At 42.1% G+C, this 24,521-nt stretch overlaps 1 protein-coding gene across 1 annotated transcript; it reads left to right on the top strand.

Moving 5' to 3' along the window:
• Positions 1 to 4,432: 4,432 nt before the first annotated feature.
• On the top strand, positions 4,433 to 19,979 carry cldn7a (claudin 7a). The gene is made up of 4 exons (XM_055938261.1): positions 4,433 to 5,077; positions 7,378 to 7,542; positions 16,800 to 16,884; positions 17,955 to 19,979. Exons 1-4 carry the CDS (start codon positions 4,855 to 4,857, stop codon positions 18,127 to 18,129), a joined length of 648 nt encoding a protein of 215 aa, XP_055794236.1. The 5' UTR covers positions 4,433 to 4,854; the 3' UTR covers positions 18,130 to 19,979.
• Positions 19,980 to 24,521: the final 4,542 nt, after the last annotated feature.

Raw genomic sequence — 24,521 nt, 5'->3', positions numbered from 1 at the left:
ATATATCCACAGGTACACCTCCAATGGACTCAAGTTATGTCAATTAGCCTATCAGAAGTTTCTAAAGCCATGACATAATTTTCTGAAATTTTCCAGGCTGTTTAACTCAGGTTATGTAAACTTCTGACCCACTGGAATTGTGATACAGTGAATTATAAGTGAAATCTGTAAACAATAGTTGGAAAGATGACTTGTGTCATGCACAAAGTAGATGTCCTAACCGACTTGCCCAAACTATAGTTTGTTAAGTGGTTGTGGTTGAAAAGTGGTTGAGTGGTTGAAAAATGAGTTTTAATGACTCCAACCTAAGTGTATGTAAACTTACGACTTCAACTGTACACGTGAAGTGGGAAAACCAGTATGTAAACATTAATAAGGTCCTTGCCACCGGGTGATGTAGATCAATTGGTGGTCATGTTTTTTCATTGCCAGGTCTCCTTTGAAAGAGAGGTATGTTGATCTCAATGGGACAACCTGGTAAAGGAAAGGTTCAATGCAAACCACCAACTGAGGTATGAGTACAAACTACAATGACATTCGCTACATACTGTATTCTTCTGTTTAAACAGTCATCAAAACATGTTTTCACTCTCATACAGGTTAGATGGTCAATTGGCCATGAAGTTGAGTACACATACTAAACAGAAAGAACATTACCTCTCTTAATGTAGTTTGACATGGGAAATGAACCCAAAAGATCAACACAATGTCCCCTGGACTATGCTGCTATCTATGGACTAAAGGCTTACCTTGTTGCATAAGAAGACTAAGGGAGAAGTAGAGAGAGAATGTAACTGAGCAATATAGAGAGAAATTAGGGAGAGAGAACATGAGAGTCAGGGGAGAGAGGGAGAAAAGAAAAGTGGAGGAGGGAGTCAGTCTTTCCCATTACCCTGTTGTGGACTGTTGGCTTTTCAGGGAAAGCCGTAGGACCCAGCATGTTTTATTGTTAACGGTTCAGTGGCTTCAAAGAGAGCTCGCGGGACTTAAATCACTGCTTTTCACTGGGCTCCACTTTCTCCAACACCAGAGGAGGGCAGGGGGCCCGCAGGAGAAAGGCAGAGATGTTAGCCTTGCCCTTCTTAAGGGCTGATTTAGCTGTTTTTGCTCTCCCATCGAGCAGTGCAACGGCAACAAAAAAAAGACAAATGTGAGTTTTCCCGGGGGGAAAAGAGTGGTAAAAGAGAACGGGAAGGAGAGACGGAGTGAGAGAACAGTTTCTTTTGTGTGTCCTGGCGACTCTGGTGCCCTGGTTCCAATACCGGCCAATAGGACGATAGATAAATCGCATGCTGTAACCAGGAGCAACGGCACCGGTGATCAACACTGAGATAGCTATAAGAGTTACCCTGAGGAGAAGTTACATACATAAGTTACCCCTCTCTTTTTCCCCCTCTCCTCCTCTACCTCCATGTTTTCTCAGAGTCAAGCATTAGGACTAGAGGACATTCCTTAAGTTACAGGGACCTTCTCCAGCGACAATGGGCCATTTGTTGGTCCTCTGAGCCCAGTATCAAGGCTCCGGGCCTAGCTAGGAAGAGGCTGAACACTCGCCTAGTTTATACTTGGCACTAACATGGGTCCTTTGTCCTGATCTTGTCCACATTCTGATTTTGCCCACATTTTATAAAATATGTCAACACATGGTATTAAAATGTGTCTCATGTCTGTCCACTGTGTCTGCATTGTGACCAGATTTCCCTGTGACTCCCTGTAGGCTAGGCAAATGATTTGACAGCTATAATATTTATTTATTCATTTTAAGTCAAATAGTGATGCCATAAGTCAATGGTGTAACCTGTCAATGATTTAAGAAGATGGGATAATGATGATTTAATGGTTTCACTGTCCATATCTCTCTGCACTTGTAAGATATCCAGACACAAGGGGTGCCTACTAGCTTAAGAGGTGGTCGGGAAGATCTGATCACAAGCAGATCACAATGCATCTTTTAGTCGTCTACCCCTGTCTGAAAACAATCAGAATGTGGAGAAGATCAGGACAAAGGATGCATGTTAGAGCCAGGTATAAACTGGGCTACTGGCTGCAAGGTGGGGAGATGAAGGGTGCTGGTGGAGAAGGGGAGGGGAGGGCGGAGATTCAAGGGATGGAGGAGGGGGGATTGGGGAGGGGACTCAGCCCTGCCCTTGGGACATCCTGTAGCCTACCATGCTCTGTGAGAAACACCCATCAAGCTCTATGTATTATTTTACCTTTAATCCACTGGTAGCTTGCAAAAATCCCAGTATTCTGGCACTGCAGATATGATTTCCTCCCGAGCGTCTATGATCATAGCTTCCTCCCAGTGTCCGGCTGTGGATCGGGGTTTCCTAGCTGTGTGAAGTCACACACACTGTGGCGCCAGTCATGTTGCTCTCGGGACAATGGCGGTCATTGTTCTACGATTACTGCCCAATCACAACCAGGAAGTGAAGTGAAGTGCTCATTGGATGATTGATTGATTCAGCCAGCATGACAGCTCTGGGAGTAGTCCCGTGTAGCTCAGTTGGTAGAGCATGGCACTTGCACTGCCAGGGTTGTGGATTCGATTCCCACAGGGAACTAGTATGAAAATGTATGCACTCACAATTGTAACTTGCTCTGGATAAGAGCGTCTGCTGAATTATGCAAATAAAATACTGTAGGGAGATCATTATATGCGGACTAGATGGGTAAGGGATCCGATTCGAGGTCAGTTGATTCAACTATAGGCCTACTCTAACAAGTAGTGCCAAACAGAATTGACAATGATTCCTTTACTGTAGCCCATGACAAAATACATAAAATATGAACTCAAATGTGTTAGCAATTGATTCAAATCAAGCCAAATTTGACCGCAAAAGATGAAATGATTCCTTAATTAAGAAAAAATGCTGAAAACCATCAGATTCCAACTGGCCCCACCAGGGTTGGAGTCGCTTCCATTTCAATTGCAGTCAATTCAGAAAGTAAACCCAATTCCAAATGTTCCTCATTGAAGAGAATTGGAACTGTGTCATTTCAGTCTACTGAATTGACTGGAATTTTGCATTTTTCAAACACCCAAAACAGCTTTTTCCTGCACTCTAGAGCCATAATCATCATGCCCAATTCTGTGTAAAAAAGAAAATGTCCATTTGTCTGCTTAGGTCATCTAAGCATTCGACTTTACCTGTCCAATTGTAATTTTAATGAGGGTGTCATTCTGACTGTTGTAAATCACACATCTCAATTTACTGCACTAACATACCTAGGATATTACATCCAATTTACAACACAGCACACGGGATCATAACACACATCATCAATACAGGCACATATCCTGGCATTATAATTAATACACAAATATCATGATATTATCATAAGGTACCAGATTACATTTAAACCAAGTATTTTTCTGCATATGTCAGCATACCGCTTGATCTGTCTGTATCCTGACTGGAGGCAATTTTTTAAGAAACTAAAAATGCTTCTCTGTATCGCTGTAACGATTTTCCTCTTCTTCAGACGAGGAGAATGAAGGATCGGACCAATGTGCAGCGTGGTAAGTGTCCATGATAGTTTAATAAAACTGAACACGACAAAATACTAAAATAACAAAGTGAATGATACCGAAAACCGAAACAGTCCTGAAATGTGAAACTAACACAGGAAACAATCACCCACAACACACAATGGAAAACAGGCTACCTAAATATGGCTCCCAATCAGAGACAACGATAAACAGCTGCCTCTGATTGGGAACCACACCAGGCCAAACATATAGAAAAACAACAACCTAGAAAAAAGAACATAGACTGCCCACCCTAACTCACGCCCTGACCAAACTAAAATAGAAACACAAAAAAGGAACTAAGGTCAGGACGTGACAATCGCTGCTAAAATCTGGGTAAAAGATTGAAAGGAATGTGATTGTTATTTAGTATTGCTTGCATTTATAAAGTCTAGACAATAAAAATATTATTCCGACAAAGATTTTATTAAAGATTGATAATATTCTAATGAGATGTATCCTGTGTTTTAAATTACATAACAAACTAGGTTTACCTACTGAACTGAACAATGCAATATGATTCAACACAAGACTAAAGTATTATAAATAATCAGGTGGATATTTTGGTAACATTTTACTTAAAGCATTCACGTATACTGATGTCTAACTTGTTATAAGCACATATAGGCCTTTATAATGTTATTAACAAGGCCTATAATGCCATCTCTCTTAATACAAATGCACATCTATGACTACAAGGAGAGGCATTACTAACTGTTAAACAAGTTCTAAGAAAAGGTCCATTACTGTCATCTGTACAACTGTTGAAGGTAAAAGATGAACCCACTGCGGGGGTCAGCCCGATATGAACTGTACCGTGGTTTTTACAGTACCGACTACCGACCCGCTAGAGCTTGAGGAACAACCTCTTCCTCGGAATGCAGGAGTAGCCAAATCAATGGGCGTGACATAACGGTAACTGCCACCGGAGGAGGGGATGCGAGAAGAGACCTACGCATCACCGGGCACGGGACACCTCTTGCGCGCACACCATCCAGAATTTAAATATTCCGTCCGCACTCTCACTACTACAGTATTCAAGGCGCGGCTCGAACTATAACAGAAAACAGGTGGAAAGGAGATAGACAAGCAAAAACTTTTCACAACTCAGAGATTGTGTTTACTGATTCTGCCGCGTAAAAGGAACATAGGTAGATAGACCTAATTGGAAGGATAACGACAGCAGGTGTAGTGAGAAAGGGTAGGCAGCAAGATAACTTTAGCCTTTCGACACACGCACCCAAAGGATTCTTAGTATTTTCGCCAACAGAAACGTATTTATTTAGGAATCAAAATAATCCACAAAATCTTTTTTTTTCAAGATGGCAAACTCGGGAATTCAACTTTTAGGATTCGCCCTGTCACTCGTCGGTGTTATTGCACTCATTGTGGGGACCATTCTGCCACAGTGGAAGATGTCTGCGTACATAGGAGACAACATCATTACGGCGGTTGCCATGTACAAAGGATTATGGATGTCATGCGCTTTTCAGAGCACAGGGCAGCTCCAATGTAAAATATACGACTCGATCCTGCAGCTCGACAGTAAGTATAGATGCTTTAAAGTGGCAATCAGAAGTTGAAACAATAAGAAAGCGATCCCCGCCTCTGTTTTGGTAAAACGCTGATGGATGTGGCTGGAGAAATACACCCAGTCTCAAATTCATAGACAGAGCTATGGATACAGGGACTGACCATCCATGATATCAAAATTATAGTTTTAAGCATGTTTCAAGGTTATATAGTGTTTGTTTATGTTTACTTTGTTTATATTATTGGAGTTAAACGATGTTATATTTGGGGTTCTGATGGGGCAGTTATAAGTTATATTCTTCAAGAATCAATGGGTACATATCATTAATTTATAAATTCCAAAAAGGGATGTAGCAACTGCAGATGGCCAGTTTAAGCAAAATATTCAATTTATGCCAGGCTTATTTTTTCTTTCAATGTCTGTGACTATATGTGCATCCTGTGCAGCACTTTCTTGTATATCCACTATTATCTAATTATCAAAGGAGGATTTCCGTGAAGATGGTGACTTCACGTGTGTCAGGAAGTCTCATGTTGTACCAGTAAATAGTATTGATTGACGGGAGATACAGGTGAGTAGACACCTGAGACAGTCAGCTGAGGTTCCCCACACTCCCCTTTATGGGGCAGTGCATCCTCAATACAGCACGTTGGTGCCGCTGATAAAGGTGTTGGCTCAGAGCTGTTAGTCAGTCATTGCCCCTCATGGTTATCCTTTAGTAGCACCCTTCGTGTTAACATACAGTGGGATATTGTTAACTTCTGGCACCCTCTCACCAACCTCCCCACCCACCTCCACCCCTCTCTGCTGTATATTCTCACATGGCTGGGCCGCTCCACCCCCTAAGCAGGCCCCTGCCCATTCATCACCCACTGTTCCCTGGCATAGAGAGGGGACTGGGGGCTGGCTGAGGCTCCAGATGCCAGAGACGACTTGGTCCTAACGACCTAACGGTAAACAACCAGAAGAATACAGAACACAGGAGTAGCCATGGCGACAGCAGCACAGTACCCTGTACAGGAATTTTACCTCCTCCCACTTCGGTTCGCCCCAAACTCTTAGGGCACCATGATGACGAGAACCAGGGTGTGATTTGATATAACTCCCCATCTACGGGGGGGGGGGGGGGGGGGGGGGCCCAGTTTTGCACCTGCAGACAGAGAGCAGGTTTGAGGGTTATTGGAAGGGTACAGGGGGATGGGGTACAGAGGTGATGGGGTGATAGTCCATGGGAGCCCCTATTTGCATGCTGGTGAAAGGACCCTCATTATGTTTAAAGTACAGCAGAAGATTAGTATTTCTTCCTTCCTCTCTCCTCCTTATCACCCTCTTGCCCTCTCCGCCTCCCTCTCTCCTCCCTCTCCTCCCCACCCACAGTTGCCCTCTCTCCCACCCTCATCCTCAAATCCAATTTTATTGGTCACATACACATATTTAGCAGATGTTATTGTGGGTGTAGCAAAAATGCAGTGCAACAGTGCAGTAGCATCTAAGAATTCACATCAATACACACCAATCTAAAAGTAAAAGAAAGGTTTCTCCCCCTCTCTCCTTCCCTCCCTCCCTTTCTCAGGGATGGAGGGTTGTGTTTGTGAGCTCAGGGATGGCCTGGACTGGCACAGACTGGTTCAGGGTGGACCAAGGAGGTACTCTCCCCCTCTGTCTCCCACCCTCTGTCAGTTTTATGAGGGAGGTGACAGATTAGGGTGTCCCGACAGTAGCTGTCACTGCCCCCTTCCTCTCAACAAAAGCAGATGGAAGAGAGAGAGCGTGAAAGAGAGAGAGCGAGACAGGGAGAGAGAGGGGGAGGGAGAGGGAGGGTGTATCTCAGGGTTTCTCATCCAGGAAAACACACACATTAAAGTATCCTGTCAGCGCACATTAAACCCCAGTGATCCATAGAGCTGTGTTTATACAGTCACTTGTTTAAATCCAATACTTTGTGAACACCATACTCTACATGATCCATGGTTGGGGTTGGATTGTGTTGATAATGCATATTTTATATTTGTTCACACCTTTTGTTTACTTGCTGATAAAAAAACGAAAGTTTATTAATTGACATTTGCAATATATCCCCCATGCCTATAAATGAAAGCTTTCAATACAATATCCTTCTATAACTGTACCCTCTCTCTCTCTCTCTCTCTCTCTCACTCTTACTCTCACTCTCACTCTCACTCTCACTCTCATTCACTCACACCTACCTACACCCTCCCTCATTCTCTCACTATTTTGCTACTCCTTTCCCTCCTCTCCCTTATCCCTCTCTCGCTCCCCTCCCTGGTGTTTGTGTGCGTGTGTGTCTCAGGTGCTCTCCAGGCCACCCGTGCCCTGATGATCGTTGGCATCATCGTATCCATCGCTGGGCTGGGCGTGGCCACCATGGGCATGAAGTGTACCACCTGCGGAGGGAACAACAAAGTGCGCAAGTCTCGGACCGCCATGACTGGAGGCATCATCCTACTGATTGGAGGTGAGAGAGGGAGGGAGAGAAAGAGAGAGAGAGATCAGGAGAATCCCCACAAACATGTATTTTCTTCGGGTCCAGAGTTTTCCCTACGTGATTAAATGACTTGGTCATGAAAATCTCAGGGCCCTACTTTTGTAAAAAAAAATCTAGCTGGTCTGAAATCCATGCACATTAGATCTCTTGATCATTCTGGTCCATACCAGGAGCTATAGAAAGAGATCAAGAGAATCACCCCAGTCAGTTGGTCACAATTATAAATGAGGGGTTTGTTTCTCTGTCTGGCCACCAGCTGCTCTCCCACTCATCTAAACCTGGCGAAGGCCTTCGGGTCAAAATGTTGCACAATAAAAGTCCCACTCATCTACCTAGGTTCCCCTGGAGATCAAAGAGGGAGAGAATGGGCACGTTTTACTGACTGTGACTATTACTCCGACACTATTCCCTATTTAGTGCACTACTTTTCACTAGTCAAATGTCACTGGTCACTGGTGGTCAAATGTAGGGCACTATATAGGGAATAGGGTGTCATTTGGGACACATATTGATACTGTTATATAAGAGGTCATTAGAAACTCTCATAGAACGATGCCAGTAAAAAGCTAATGGGTTTCAGAGTAGAAAAAAATATGCACTGAAATGTGTTGTTTCCAATTTTAGTAGACACTCTGATCCAGAACAAATAGGGTTAAGTGCCTTGCTCAAGGGCACATTGACAGGTTTTTCAACTAGTCATCTCAGGGATTTGAACCAGCTACCTTTCGGTTACTGGCCCAATGCTCTCAACCACTAGACTACCTGCAATTCTACGGGTCTAAAGTGTCTCAGAGTAGGAGTGCTGATCTAGGATCAGTTTTGCTTTTTAGATTATAATGAACAAACCAGCATGCAATCTTAGATCATGTGAAAACTCTTTTATGACAAAGGCAATATGGATGGGGGGGGGATTTAATAGCTAGCCGCCCAATGACTTCTTGAGAAGTGTTTGGCTCCCCTCTCTCAAATACGTATTGATGGTACCTGGATGTACTGATCTGCCATTGTCTTACGTCATATTGCGCTTCAATTCCGCCTGCACTGATCTGTCTCGTATCTCGCAAAAAGTAATGGGATTGCTCGAAAGTAGTCCGGCTACAATGGGTTATCGTAACATTACCTAGGTAACGTTGTCTGCTGAACCCCATTTATGCTTCAAAATCGTCTCAATTAATAATCCAAGCTAAAACAATGAATGTGTCAATAATAGGGCTGTGGCGGTCATGACATTTTGTCAGCCGTTGATTGTCAAGCAAATAACTGCCGGTCTCATGGTAATTGCCTGTTAATTAACATAAACGCGTTTAGCATCTCCTGGCTTCCACGCATAGTCTATAAACCACTGATACAGACCTTTGGAATGTCTACATTAACATTAAGTATAATAAATCAATGTAATATAGCCCACACCATCACAATAAAACCATTATTTATTTTAGACAGGTCTAAAGAAACATGATATGAAGAAAATGTAGTCTATTTCAGAAGAACAGAATAGCATGCTCTGACGTTATGTTAGGCCCTGATCTGGCTATGCCATATGGCTGTAGGATACACTAGTTTATTTAGCAGACAAGATTGGCTTAGAATTCCGTGGCAATATAGTATGAGGAATACAATTAAAAATAGCTGAATAAAATAGAAAGGGAAAAAAAATAGAATTTGGAGAAAATAGAAATTTTCTCCAAATGATTTCAGAGGGAGTGCGCACATGTGGCACTGTATTGAGCAGGTAACACAGAAACAGGTTCTCAAAATACTTAATTTAGAGTTATTTATGCACCTTTAATTGTAATACAAACGTTGGGCTATATGTTTTGATTTTTAATAAATTCCAAGGCTATATGATGTGACTCTAATGATGATTTGAAAAAAGTCTCATGAAAGGCATGAGCTCTTCTTTGTTTCTTGCACAGACTGCACACACTTCATCAGTCTCTCATTCACAATTTGACAACCACTTGATAATATTCTCACCAAGCCTCGAATTTCCCGGCGGCATCCTCCATGTGTGGCCGTTTTGCCCTTGGGCTGAATATAATAATTATAATTCCCTTCTCCCAGCTACTAATCTCTGTGCTCCTAAGCACCTCTCACTCACATGGCTCTCTCAGAGATCTCAATTCTGATTAAATCAAATCAAATCAAATGTTATTTGTCACATACACATGGTTAGCAGATGTTAATGCGAGTGTAGAGAAATGCTTGTGCTTCTAGTTCCGACAATACAGTAATAACCAACGAGTAATCTAACCTAACAATTCCACAACTACTACATTATACACACAAGTGAAAAGGGATAAAGAATATGTACATAAAGATATATGAATGAGTGATGGTACAGAACGGCATAGGCAAGATGCAGTAGATGGTATAGAGTACAGTATATACATATGAGATGAGTAATGTAGGGTATATAAACATAAAGTGGCATAGTTTAAAGTGGCTAGTGATGCATGTATTACATAAAGATGGCAAGATGCAGTAGATGATATAGAGTACAGTACAGTATATACATATGAGATGAGTAATGTAGGGTATGTAAACATTATATTAAGTGGCATTGTTTAAAGTGGCTAGTGATACATTTTTACATACATTTCCATCAATTCCCATTATTAAAGTGGCTGGAGTTGAGTCAGTATGTTGGCAGCAGCCACTAAATGTTAGTGGTGGCTGTTTAACAGTCTGATGGTCTTGCGATAGAAGCTGTTTTTCAGTCTCTCGGTCCCTGCTTTGATGCACCTGTACTGACCTCGCCTTCTGGATGATAGCGGGGTGAACAGGCAGTGGCTCGGGTGGTTGTTGTCCTTGATGATCTTTATGGCCTTCCTGTGACATCGGGTGGTGTAGGTGTCCTGGAGGGCAGGTAGTTTGCCCCCGGTGATGCGTTGTGCAGACCTCACTACCCTCTGGAGAGCCTTACGGTTGTGGGCGGAGCAGTTGCCGTACCAGGCGGTGATACAGCCCGACAGGATGCTCTCGATTGTGCATCGATTGTGCAAGTCTGTGAGTGCTTTTGGTGACAAGCCAAATTTTTTCAGCCTCCTGAGGTTGAAGAGGCGCTGCTGCGCCTTCTTCACAACGCTGTCTGTGTTGGTGGACCAATTCAGTTTGTCCGTGATGTGTACGTCGAAGAACTTAAAACTTACTACCCTCTCCACTATTGTCCCGTCGCTGTGGATAGTGGGGGGCTCCCTCTGCTGTTTCCTGAAGTCCACAATCATCTCCTTTGTTTTGTTGACGATGAGTGTGAGGTTATTTTCCTGACACCACACTCCGAGGGCCCTCACCTCCTCCCTGAAGGCCGTCTCGTCGTTGTTGGTAATCAAGCCTACCACTGTAGTGTCGTCCGCAAACTTGATGATTGAGTTGGAGGCGTGCATGGCCACGCAGTCGTGGGTGAACAGGGAGTACAGGAGAGGGCTCAGAACGCACCCTTGTGGGGCCCCAGTGTTGAGGATCAGCAGGGTGGAGATGTTGTTACCTACCCTCACCACCTGGGGGCGGCCCGTCAGGAGGTCCAGTACCCAGTTGCACAGGGCGGGGTCGAGACCCAGAGCTTGATGACGAGTTTGGAGGGTACTATGGTGTTAAATGCTGAGCTGTAGTCGATGAACAGCATTCTCACATAGGTATTCCTCTTGTCCAGATGGGTTAGGGCAGTGTGCAGTGTGGTTGCGTTTGCGTTGTCTGTGGACCTATTGGGTCGGTAAGCAAATTGGAGTGGGTCTAGGGTGTCAGGTAGGGTGGAGGTGATATGGTCCTTGACTAGTCTCTCAAAGCACTTTATGATGACGGAAGTGAGTGCTACGGGGCTAAGGTAGTCGTTTAGCTCAGTTACCTTAGCTTTCTTGGGAACAGGAACAATGGTGGCCCTCTTGAAGCATGTGGGAATAGCAGACTGGGATAAGGATTGATTGAATATGTCCGTAAACACACCAGCCAGCTGGTCTGCGCATGCTCTGAGGACCCGGCTGGGAATGCCGTCTGGGCCTGCAGCCTTGCGAGGGTAAACATGTTTAAATGTTTTACTCACCTCGGCTGCAGTGAAGGAGAGCCCGCAGGTTTTGGTAGCGGGCCGTGTCAGTGGCACTGTATTGTCCTCAAAGCGAACAAAAAAGTTTAGTCTGTCTGGGAGCAAGACATTAGCCAATGCTTGTCACAGTGATCGGGTCCATCTCACAGGCATCTTAGCTTCGAAGTAGACTACAAGTGGAGACAGACACATCAGGGGCGCAACTGCGCGTTTCCTTCTTATCTCATTCCGAGGAGCATATTCAAGATGTTAGAAGAACTGTCCACATTTACTTTTCATCAGCCAACAAGATGAGTAGGCCTAACGAACAGCAAAAGCACTAACCTATGTCCATCTACTATCCCCCATAGTACAAAAGTTTACCTATTCTAATGGTTCTGTGTGAGAAATAAATATTCCAAACATACTCTTGTGTACTCATACTCTCAGACAGTTGTGGCATGTGATAGATCCCAAGTTAACTTCTTATGGGCAGGTGGGACAGTAGCCAACATCCGGTGAAATTGCAGAGCGCGCAATTCCAACTACACTATTATAAATATTTAACTTTCATAAAATCTAAAGTGTAATATATTCAAATAAAGCTTAACTTCTTGTTAATCCAGCCGCGGTGTCAGATTTCAAAAAGGCTTTACTGCGAAAGCGATTATCTGAGAACAGCGCCCCGGATACAAACACATGAAAAACATATTTCAACCAGGCAGCTGCGACATGAAAGTCAGAAAAAGCGATATAAAAAATGCCTTACCTTTTTTTGAAAACTCTGTTTATTAAGTTTTACACACATAAGACAACACAAAGCAATATAAATAATATACTCAACTAGAAAAAATACAAATAATACATTTATTTTTATTTTGAAATAGCTTTACTTTAGACAAGTTAAACACACCAGGTAGAAGGCTACAAAGGTTAAAGGGCAATCTATAGTACAGGGACAGAGCAAACACCTCACCATTGTTCCTGTAAACAGTCAAGGGATAGGGGTGGAGAAATGCAACCACTCACAGACAGTCATGCCCACAGATCGACCATCCACTGGACCAAAAATAAAACGTTTACAATGCTTTAAAATAAAACAATGAATATTAATCATTTTATGTAGGCGTGAACAAAATTTTAAAATAAAAAACTGGGAAAAACAAGCTCACATTTTAGTCTCTGTCCGGGCAAGATGAACAAGGTATCCGTAGGTCACAATCAATAAGCACATCAACCTTAACTTCTCTGCACTACGGATCCCTTTTACGGGATCATTTTCCTAAACAACCGCTGAATTGCAGGGCGCAAAATATTACTACAAATATTTATAATCATGCAGTCACAAGTGAAATATACCAAAACACAGCTTAGCTTGTTGTTAATCCACCTATCATGTCAGATTTTGAAAATATGCTTTACAGCGAAAGAAATCCAAGCTTTTGTGAGTGTATCAATCAATGCTAGAACAGCTAGCCCCAAATTAGCATGGTCACAAAAGTCAGAAAAGCAATAAAATGAATCGCTTACCTTTGATAATCTTCAGATGTTTACACTTACGAGACTCCCAGTTACACAATAAATGTTATTTTTGTTCGATAAATATTACTTTTATAACAAAAAAACGCCATTTGGGTTGCGCGTTATGTTCAGAAAACTACAGCCTCGTTCCGGTCCTGAAAGGCAGAAGAAAATTCCCAAACGTATCAGATTCAAAAATATTACTAAAAATATTTATAATCATGCAATCACAAGTGAAATATACCAAAACACAGTTTAGCTTGTTGTTAATCCATCTATCGTGTCAGATTTTGAAAATATGCTTTGCAGCGAAAGCAATCCAAGCTTTTGTGTGTGTATCAATCAATGCTAGAACAGTTAGCCTTATATTAGCTTGGTTAGCTTGGTCACGAAAGTCAGAAAAGCAATAAAATGAATCGCTTACCTATGATAATCTTCGGATGTTTGCACTCACAAGACTCCCAGTTACACAACAAATGTTCTTTTTGTTCGATAAATATTAATTTTATAACAAAAAAACGCCATTTGGGTTGCGCGTTATGTTCAGAAAACCAAAGCCTCGTTCCGTTCGACGAAAATTCCAAAAAGTATCCGTAATGTTCGTAGAAAAATGTCAAATGTTTTTTTATAATCAATCCTCAGGTTGTTTTTAACAAACATAATCGATAATATTTCAACCGGACCGTAACCTATTCAATAAGAGAGAAAAAGAAAATGGAGAGCTAACCTCTCGCGCGCAGGAACTAATCATAGTTATAGATCCATCAGAGAAACATTTAAATATTAATTCCCAGAAACCTGACAGTTTATGACAGCCCCAAAACATATGCAACAGTGTGGCTGGTTCCATTTTACATCTGACACAGGTAGGATCAAAATCAGAGAATATTCTTCCAAGTTTGGCCCCGGACCAGTGGATACAGTGAACCACCTTGAATTGAATGAGGCTGTGTCTAGTGCTAAAAGAGGACGAATGCACCCTGTGCAGCACAGATTCCCAGGTGTCTTCCCCAAGTTCCTCCCCCAAATCCTTTTCCCATCGAGTCTTTAAAGGCACCAAAGAAGGGTTCTTTCTTTAAGTCATGAATGATTGCATATACATCTGAAATTGCGCCCCTAGGAAGCTTGTTCAGCTAAAAGATGCTCTCTATAGCTGTATTCGCAGGCCTATGGGGAAATTCATAGGTGTAGAAATTCACGTGTGTTAGCTCTGACAAAGTTCCTAGTCTGGAGATAGAGGAAAAAGTGAGATTGGGGGAGGTTGAGCTTTTCCTGTAGCTGAGCAAAAGAGGCAAATGTATCATCAAAGAATAATTGGGCTAGTGAGGAGAGGCCTAGTGTGTGCCAGATGGCAAAAGCCCCATCTTTCAAAGATGGAGGAACTAAAATGTTCTGATTGATTGGGCCTGATAGAGAAAAGCCTCGGAGTCTAAAGGCTAAACGGAACTGATTCCACATTTTAAGAGACTGCTTTACAATTGGGTTGACACACCTTTTGCCTAGGCACACTGGGAGAGACGAGCACAACACAGAAGAAAGTGTAGCAAGTTTACACGATTCAGACTCCATCTGGACCCAGAATGGTCTAGGGCCAGTAGGATCAGTCTGCAGTCAGTACAGAAGGGCTCTGAAATTTGCAGCCCAATAGTATGTCTGAAAATTTGATAGAGCTAAACCCCCAATGCCTTGGGCTTCTGTAAATGTTTTCTACCAATCCGTGGTACCTTGCCATCCCAAATAAAATACATGAATGTTTGATTAATTTTAAAAAAAGATTTTGGAATAAAAATGGGTAAACATTAAAATAAATATAAAAATTTGGGCAACACATTCATTTTAATGACATTAATCCTTCCAATAATTAAAAGAGGTAGCGAATTCCAAAAAGTAAAAGATTGTTTCAATCTGTCTGCTAGAGCAACAAAGTTTTCCTGAAACAAATTTGAATATTTCCTTGTCACTTTAACTCCCAAGTAGGTGAATTGATCCCGGACAATCCTAAACTTAAAACTTGTAAAAGAGCACTTTAAAGCAGCCTTATTTACGGGAAAAAGCTCACTCTTGCCTAGATTCAGCTTGTACCATGAGATTGATCCAAAGAACAGATAAGGCACGTGGCAATGAGGTATCAGGGTTAGAGATAAACAAAAGGAGGTCGTCAGCATATCGCGAGACTTTCTGCTCTAAGCACGTCCTGATTATTCCTTGAATGGCATCATTAAAGCGTACTGCAATGGTGAGAGGCTCGATTACCAAAGCAAGCAACAAGGGGGAGAGTGTACAACCCTGTCTGGATCCGCGGTGCAGGGGAAAATAGTCAGAGGACAAGTTGTTAGTCCGTACCGAAGCCATGGGGGAAAAATCAAGAATCTTTATCCACGCAATGAATTTGGGGCCAAAGCCAAATCTATAAAGGGCAGCTGTTAGGTAATCCCACTCAACGCGGTCAAAAGCTTTTTCCGCATCAAGTGAGACCACCACCTCCGGGTCCCCCGACGCTGGGGAGTACAGTATATTCATAAGGCACCTAATATTGAAAAACAAATGCCTATTTCTCACAAAGCCAGTCTGGTCAGAGTGTATTACTTGGTGCAGCGAGCCTTCCATACGGATGGCTAAAAGCTTGGCTAGGATTCTGTAATCACAGTTTAAAAGCGAGATTGGGCGATAGGATCCACATTCCAGGGGGCCTTTGTTTTTCTTTAATAGTAATGAAATTGAAGCCTGATAAAGACTAGGCGGTAGCTTTGCGGTATTAAGGCACTCTGCAAATAATCAAGACAAGAATGGGCAAAGCAGACCAGAAAACGTCCTCTAAAATTCGGTTGGAAAACCGTCCGGATCCAGTGATTTACCACTTTTCATTGCGGACACTGCTGTTGCAATCTTCTCAGGTGTAAATTCTTCTTCTAGACAGTCATGGGAGTCTGTATCAATTGAAGGCATATTCAAGTCATTAAAGAAGGAATCAATCAGCAAAGGATCTTGAGGGGTTTCAGAGGTGTATAGCACAGAGTAAAATTGTTTGAATTGATCATTGATCTCTTTATATGTAACTGTGGTGGCACCAGACGGGGTCCTTATTTGTGGGATTAAAATGCCTTACCTCTGATGATCTTCTTCTGTTGGCACTCCAAACGGTCCCAGTTATATCACAAATGGTCCTTTTGTTCGATAATTTCCTTCTTTGTATCCATAAAAACTCAGTTTAGCTGGTGCGTTTCAGTCAATAATCCACCCAGTTTCCTTCCATCAAAATGCATACAAAATGAATCCCAAACGTTACTAATAAACTTTTCCAAACAAGTCAAACAACGTTTATAATCAAATCTTAGGTACTTTTATACGTAAATAAACTATCAAATTTAAGACGGAGAATCGTTATTGTCTTAGCCACCATTTTGTTTTTATTTTCTCCCATTGCGATTGATAATTTAGCTAGCTATTCTGCCTATTTCATAGAGGATCAATGAAAGCGCAGTGACATCATAAATTAGGAAATATGTTTTCATATTTGAATTGCAGATGCTCTGGAATATTAAAATGTTAATATGAGTTACACATCCTACAAGACTGATCGGTTGAGGGATGAGCGTCGCTTAGGAGTGACACCATCTGACGTGAAACAATGCTGATCCGTCTGATCCCTCTTTTTTTTGTACGTGAATGTTTTTTCTTTCTCATTCAGCTCTGTGTGCAGTAGTGGCCTGTTCGTGGTTCGCTCACAATGTCATCCGGGCCTTCTATAACCCTTATACTCCTGTCAACACCAAGTAAGTCAAATTTATTTATGAAGCCCTTCTTACATCAGCTTATGTCACAAAGTGCTGTACAGAAAGCCAGCCTAAAACCCCAAACAGCAAGCAATGCAAGTGTAGAAGGACGGTGGCTAGGAAAAACTCCCTAGAAAGGATGGAACCTAGGAGGAAACCTAGAGAGCAACCAGGCTATGAGGGGTGGCCAGTCCTCTTCTGGCTGTGCCGGGTAGAGATTATAATAGAACAAGGCCAAGATGTTCAAATGTTCATAGATGACCAGCAGGGTCAAATAATAATAATCACAGTGGTTGTAGAGGGTGCAACAGGTCAGCACCTCAGGAGTAAATGTCAGTTGGCTTTTCATAGCCGATCATTCAGAGTATCTCTACCGCTCTTGCTGTCTCTAGAGAGTTGAAAACAGCAGGTCTGGGACAAGGTAGCACGTCCGGTGAACAGGTCAGGGTTCCATAGCCGCAGGCAGAACAGTTGAGATTGGAAACAGCAGCACAACCAGGTGGACTGGGGACAGCAAGGAGTCATCAGGCCAGGTAGTCCTGAGGCATGGTCCTAGGGCTCAGGTCCACCGAAAGAAAGAGAATTAGAGAGAGCATACTTAAATTCACACAGGACACCGGATAAGACAGCAGAAATACTCCAGATATAACAGACTGACCCTAGCCACCCGACACAAACTATTGCAGCATAAATACTGGAGGCTGAGACAGCCCTGGCTGCCAACACAATTCCTGAATATTTTTTAGGGCTACATTAACCTGTTTGCGGCCTTACAAAAAAGATTGCAGTTTGTAAACTGCGGTAAAGTGTAGTAACTGCAGTCGACTGGTATTTCGGACACAGTAATTGCAGAATACTGCAGTTAAACTGCACTTTAACTGCAGTTATACTGCATTGTACTGCAGTTATACTGCACTATGACTGCAATCTTTTTTCGTAAGGGCGATAATGGACAAAACTATGTTTTATTATTGTAAGGCTATAGGGGCAACTTAAGGTAAAGTGTGAAGAATGTAAGAACACTGCTCTAAAACCATGTCTCACTCTTTTCTCCCTCTCCCCACTCACAGGTTTGAGTTTGGAGCAGCCATCTTCATTGCCTGGGGAGGTTCTTTCCTGGACGTGCTGGGGGGAGCCATGCTGGCATCTTCCTGCCCCAGGAGTAAAAAGCCGGTGCCCAAATACCCCGCCATGAGTGGCGTGAGCGCCCGCTCACCCCCCAGCAGCACCAAGGAGTATGTGTGAGTGCCCTCTACTGCCGATAACCGGAATAACAGAAGCTTGAATATGAAAGAGTTTGTACATGGAGTCGAACGTGACTAGTCTGTTGTACTTTTGGGGCGAAATTTTTGTGTCGCAAAAGAGCACAGATATGTATAAGAAATACCGTAAACTTCATTATATTCTGGCACCGTGATTTAATCTGAAACTTTTCTTCAACAATGTGTATTAAGGATGCTGTTATTTAACTAGAGTTTCGTAAACTGAGCAATGCATAAAGAGTAACGCATGAGTTTCAAATTAAACCAGCTGCCAGATTATGAGATTTACTGTATTTTTTTGTTGCACAGATCTGTGCTCTTTTGGACAGCGTAAATGTTGCCCATGAAGTTTGCATTTGGGGGGCATATCGGGATAGTATGACAGGATGACAAAAAAAGAAAGAATTACTGGATGTGAATATAGTTTTACAGAGCAGACCGCCCGACCCCCACCCCAACAAGACTCTATCATGCAGTAGTTTGTTTTTGAGTGACGTCTCTCACCCCCTCCCAACATTCCACAATTGTTTATGAATTTATGAGTGGGCCTCACAAATACACTGTAATTGGTTATTGGATGCGCCTTATATTAACAGACCATGTCTTAGGGTGTATGTTCTCGTATTACACACACACACACACACACACACACACACACACACACACACTTCTCGTATTACAGCCAAGATGCAGTATCATGGCAAACACTCTCACCCCCCTGTAAGAAACACTGTGCATTTAATTTAGCATTTCCATTGTAATTGAAGGTAATAAATTAAACTCGGTGTGGCGCTAAGGGCATACTTTTGGCATACTCAGGGGATAGCTATGTATGTATAATAGCAAAAGGGACTAGCGCGCCACCAGTTCTTTTACAATGGAGTTTTCTGTCGACACAACTGTCTCCAATGGCGTTCCACTTTCAAGCCAAGTGTTGACATCACACTAGTTGTGAGTGACTGCATACACTATGGTGAATCCCCGAGCAATTCACTACTGCACTCCAAAAGGGAGAGGGCTTTTCATACAGGCCTGCAATATACTCTATCCCATTATAAATTATCTTTCGCCACAGTCATTCTTAACAGGTGCCTTGACTATTACTATTACATAGGAGTGGTTGTTTTTATTACTGTAATACACAATATATATTATTATCATCAAACAGGTTTTTATTTATGTGTTTGACCATGCTCTGTTCTGATGTCCACACTATTATTCTACTTAGGACGGCGCAATATGTTTGGAATGCATTCTATATAGTATGCTAGTGTTGAGTTCTGGTTGTAGCCTCTGTTTGTGTTTTAAATGTAGCAGAATATGGTAGTACCATTCCCAAGTGCTAGTGTACTCTTGTGTTTTTGCTTTTAGCTTTAGATAGCAATGAATAATATTTGATGTTTGATATTTGTGATCACGGAGAAAGCTCAACCATCCTGCCTTTGACTGAAAAGATGCTCAGGGGAATTTTAACCCTGGGTGCTTTTGTATTAGGTGATGTTGTAAGCATAGAAATACAATTATTAGATAGTAATAGTAACTAGATTACTAAATAGTAATTATATTTCTATGGTTGTAAGATGTTCAAAAGGTTTCTAGAAATGTGTATTTTAATAAATGGCCATGTAGCTTACTACATAATACATGTTCTTCTACAATTTGTATATCTAGCCCGTTTTTCTTTTATTGAAAGTTTATCCAATGGTTCTTGTTTTCTCATAACAACAGTTGAAATGCAATGTTATAACTGTCAATATCCCAATATGGAACATCTCTGATAATAAAATACACAACAGGAATATAATACAACGGGTGATGTGTGTTCTTTGTCGTATTTGGCTGTTTTGAAGTACGACAGGGGCGAGTGTAATTCTGGAGGTTGCATTGCAATCATAATGATATAATAAATGTTCCATTAAAAAAGAAAAGCTTTTCCCTCCTTTATTACCAATTATGAATTATTATGCAAAAATCATCAAATTTTCATGCAAACATTCTTAATGCACATAACAATTCCATCCATTTAAGCCATGTGATCATGACAGCGCCACTATTAGCTATGCTGTGAAATGCAATGTTTCACTGAAAGTAGTGACCAGTGTACAAGAAAGTTACAGGCATTAGTTAGGTCAACATTGTCCTTATAGTCCACGTGAAATATTGATGTGTCCCAAACGGCACCTTATTCCATGTCCCAAACGGCACCCTATTCCCTATATAGTGCACTACTTTTGACTATGGCCCATAGGACCTATGTAGGGAATAGGGTGCCATTTGGGACTCAACCATTATGATAAAAACATTTAAACAACGAAGGAGAAAGTAGCCCTTCTGGACAGGAAGTATGCCCTGACTTGTTGATGCTTAAATAGAATCCGTGCATAGAAATATGTAAAGTTTCATCGTCACATATTTAACAGTCATTCCCACAAAGTGCACCATTACGCAATAACATAAGAAAAACAACAGACTGTATATTATATCAACTCTTTAAAAAAAATGTGCTGGAAAATAATAGCCATCCATAATTGATTTATAACAAGGTAATAAACCAAAAACAATATTTTTTTTGTAAATATAAATGATCAGTAGTAACCTTTTCCAACTGTCCCTGCATTCCAAAACAGTGATCATTCAGCAGTAACCTGATACTCCACAAGGTGAGAGAACCACAGATTTAGGTTAAATCACAACTGTCAGTAACTCAACATGTAACGTACAGGTGGAACATTAACAGGCTTCCGTCCTGCCTTCTTCTACACAACATCCACCTTGTAAAATCAGTAACCAAGAAAACTGTATTCATAGCCTCTGTGTGCTGATCTAAGATCAGACTTGCCTTTTAGATGATATTAAATAAGATTCTATAGACAAGTGGGGACCTGATCCTAGATTAGCACTCCTACTCCATTTTACCGTATCATTTAAAGAGTGCAACTTTTTTTCAAATATAGCCCTTTAGAAGCTTTAAAGACAAGCCACACTGTACTTTCCCAAGTGCAGATAGTCCACTACAGAGGTAATAAGAGCAGAACAAGTTTCAGTACAATTCATTCACAGTATAACAACAGACAAGTTAACCGCAATATACAAGCTTTTGATGCAAAGGTCTATAGAATCCTAAAATTAATGTCTAGAACTAATGTCTAGAATTCCGGCAATAGAACTGTCCCTCAATGTGCCACGATGAGCTTTTCAGCTATGATATCCTAGGCCAAGCTTCAGGGGAGGTCACTTGTAAAGTTGATTGATCAAGGTCAAATTGATTCAGTTGAGTTTGGCTTCGAAGATCTTCATTGGCACATGTGGTGTGGTTTAGGAGATGGGTGAGAGGTTGAGGGACACGGAACATAATTATTGGCTATTATTATTCATGATGTCATCCACGTCCTCATCCCCTAGGTCCACTGGAAAAGGGAAAGGTAACAATTTGTTGAATATCTGCTCATACGAGTGTCAATAAGGTTGAGAATAATCATATTTTATTCCTATTTTGATAAGATTATATAGTTGTGGGGGAGGCTAAAAAGATGACAGATTCTGGTTTTAAATGTCTCTATCTTGGTCTATACTCATAAAACCTGACATAACCACAAAATCGCAATACAGTAGGCATATATCTCTTTCTCAAAATATGTGCGTGTACAGGGAGAGGAATATTTCCACTTTACTCACCTTTCTTGGAACGACCAATTTGTCCGAGTTTGGGCGCCCGCTGCCCTAGTCTCTGGGGGTTGGGCCTCTCATGCCCATTCTGTGCTACCTGCCTATGTCCCGGGTTGAACTGGCCGGCCGGACAGGGCTGTCGCGGGCCATTCGATGGAATCAGATCTGGCATTCCTGACGATCCGTACATCTCTCCCATACAGAAGGTCGCGCGCAGTATTTCTCCGTTGAGTCCACTTGGTGTCCCCCTCTTCTCACGTCGAGGTTGGGTTTACTTCCGCAATGGTGTTCTGGTCTTTTTGATACGCGAAATCAGCAGATATAGTGCTTTGACACACCTACGGATGGGGAAATAGTTGCCATGAAATTAGTTGCGTTCATGAGTATTAACCAAATAAAGTACGCATAACGGGAGAAGCTCGTTTGCCGATGAAACAACAGTATTGACGAATTAAGTCTCTTAGCTACATAATTACCCACATTGAGCCTATGAATTATATAGTGGCCTACCTGTACACATACACATCGTGTTCGAATAGCCTATACAATATGGATTCATTTCTGGACTTAAGTGTAAAGTGTGGTGTGTGTCATGTCAATGTCCATATTTGCCATGCCGGCCTGGGCTATAAGAAAGCGTACCCATGTACCCTTTTCCTTATAACTAATAATTAACAGACGTTTTGTGTATAATAGTCTAGCTATAAACAACACGATTACCTTAAAGATCCGTCGTTTGTATGAACAAGATGAATCCCGGTAAACGGTCTATTCGGTGTTATTCTACCCCCGCAGTTGTTGTTTATCTGCTCCGTGTCGTGCTTGTTTTAGGAAGTCTCCGCTTAAAGGAACAGCACCTTCTGTCGTAACTCTCACTGGGGGATTTCCTAGTTGTTCTGACTCACACGCATTGCTCTTTCTACGTCACTGCGAGGGACTGTATTGAAACGTGGGTGTAATAGAACCTACCCGCGCCATCCACGCAATATCTGCATAACCTATAACGCACCGACCACATAAAATAGGTGACTCATCTGCGGTAGCTGGTTTCTTCCAGATGCATTGAGGTCAAATGGCAGATAAAAAAGTTTGGACACACCTACTCATTCAAGGGTTTTCTTTATTTTTACTATTTTCTAGAATAATAGTGAAGACATCAAAGCTATGCCACAACACATGAAAGCATGTAGTAGCCAAAAAAAAGTGTTAAATAAATCAAAATAGATTTTAGATTTTAGATTCTTCAAAGTAGCCACCTTTGCACACTTTTGGCATGCTCTCAAGCAGCTTCACCTGGAATGCTTTTCCAACAGTCTTGAAGGAGATACAACATATGCTGAGCACTTGTTGGCTACTTTTCCTTCACTCTGCAGTCCAACTCATCCCAAACCATCTCAATTGGGTTGAGGTCAGGTGATTGTGGAGGCCAGGTCATCTGATGCAGCACTTCATCACTCTCCTTCTTGGTCAAATAGCCCGTACACAGCCTGGAGGTTTGTTTTGGGTCATTTTCCTGATGAAAAACAAATTATATTCCCACTAAACACAAACCAGATGGGATGGCGTATCACTGCAGAATGCTGTGGCAGCCATGCTAGTAAAGTGTGCCTTGAAGTCTGAATAAATTACAGACAGTTTCACCAGCAAAGCACCCCCACACCATCACACCTCCTCCCCCAAGCTTCATGGTGGGAAGCACACTTGCAGAGATCATCTGTTCACCTACTCTGCGTCTCACAAAGACTTGGCGGTTGGAACCAAAAATCTCAAATTTGGACACATCATGACCAAAGGACAGATTCTCACCGGTCTAATGTCCATTGCTCGTGTTTCTTGGTCCAAGCAAGTCTCTTCTTCTTATTGGTGTCCTTTAGTAGTGGTTTCTTTGCAGCAATTCAACCATGAAGGCCTAATTCACGCATTCACACCCACAAAACACACGTGAAACCCAGGCTGCCTAAGTATGATTCTCAATCAGGGACAACGATTGACAGCTGCCTCTGATTGAGAATCATACCCGGCCGAACACAAACATCCCAACATAGAAAATCACACATAGACAAACCCACCCAACTCCCGCCCTGACCAACTAAATAAATACAAGACAAAAGAAAACAGGTCAGGAACGTGACAATAATTCTCTTTGAAAAGCCTATTCAGATCTGGTGTTATGAATATCCCAAGGTATTGAAACCCCTGTGTCTTCCATTGGAATGGGCATAGTGTCTTCATAGAACTGGTGAGTGTAATATTGTTAGGGCAGACAGTGGATTTGTTCAAATTAATCTTATAACCTGAAAACGTGCCATACTGAGCAATTGTGTCTAAAATGGGAGGAAGGGATTTCTCAGGGTTGGATATGTAGAGCAAGACATCATCCGCGTAAAGCGAAATCTTGTGCTGCAGGCCGCCTGCAGAAACACCTATAATACTTGGATTGCTCCTTATCAACTCTGCCAGAGGCTCCGCCCCCAACAAGTAGAGCAGGAGGGACAGCGAGCACCCTTGTCTTGTGCCCCGTCCCAAAGGGAATCTGTCAGAGTTCAGTCCGTTAGTAGTCACCATGGCATTTGGATGAGAGTATAGTGATTTGATCCATTTAATAAAGTTTGGGCCCATATTAAACTTTTCTAAGACTGAGAACAGAAAGCTCCACTCCATCCTGTCGAACGCCTTCTCAGCATCCAGTGAAGCCAGCAGGACAGGGGT

Source organism: Salvelinus fontinalis, chromosome 11 (assembly GCF_029448725.1).
Source record: "Salvelinus fontinalis isolate EN_2023a chromosome 11, ASM2944872v1, whole genome shotgun sequence".
In the NCBI taxonomy this organism is placed as follows: Eukaryota; Metazoa; Chordata; class Actinopteri; order Salmoniformes; family Salmonidae; genus Salvelinus; species Salvelinus fontinalis.
This window is presented reverse-complemented; position numbering and strand designations above follow the sequence as displayed.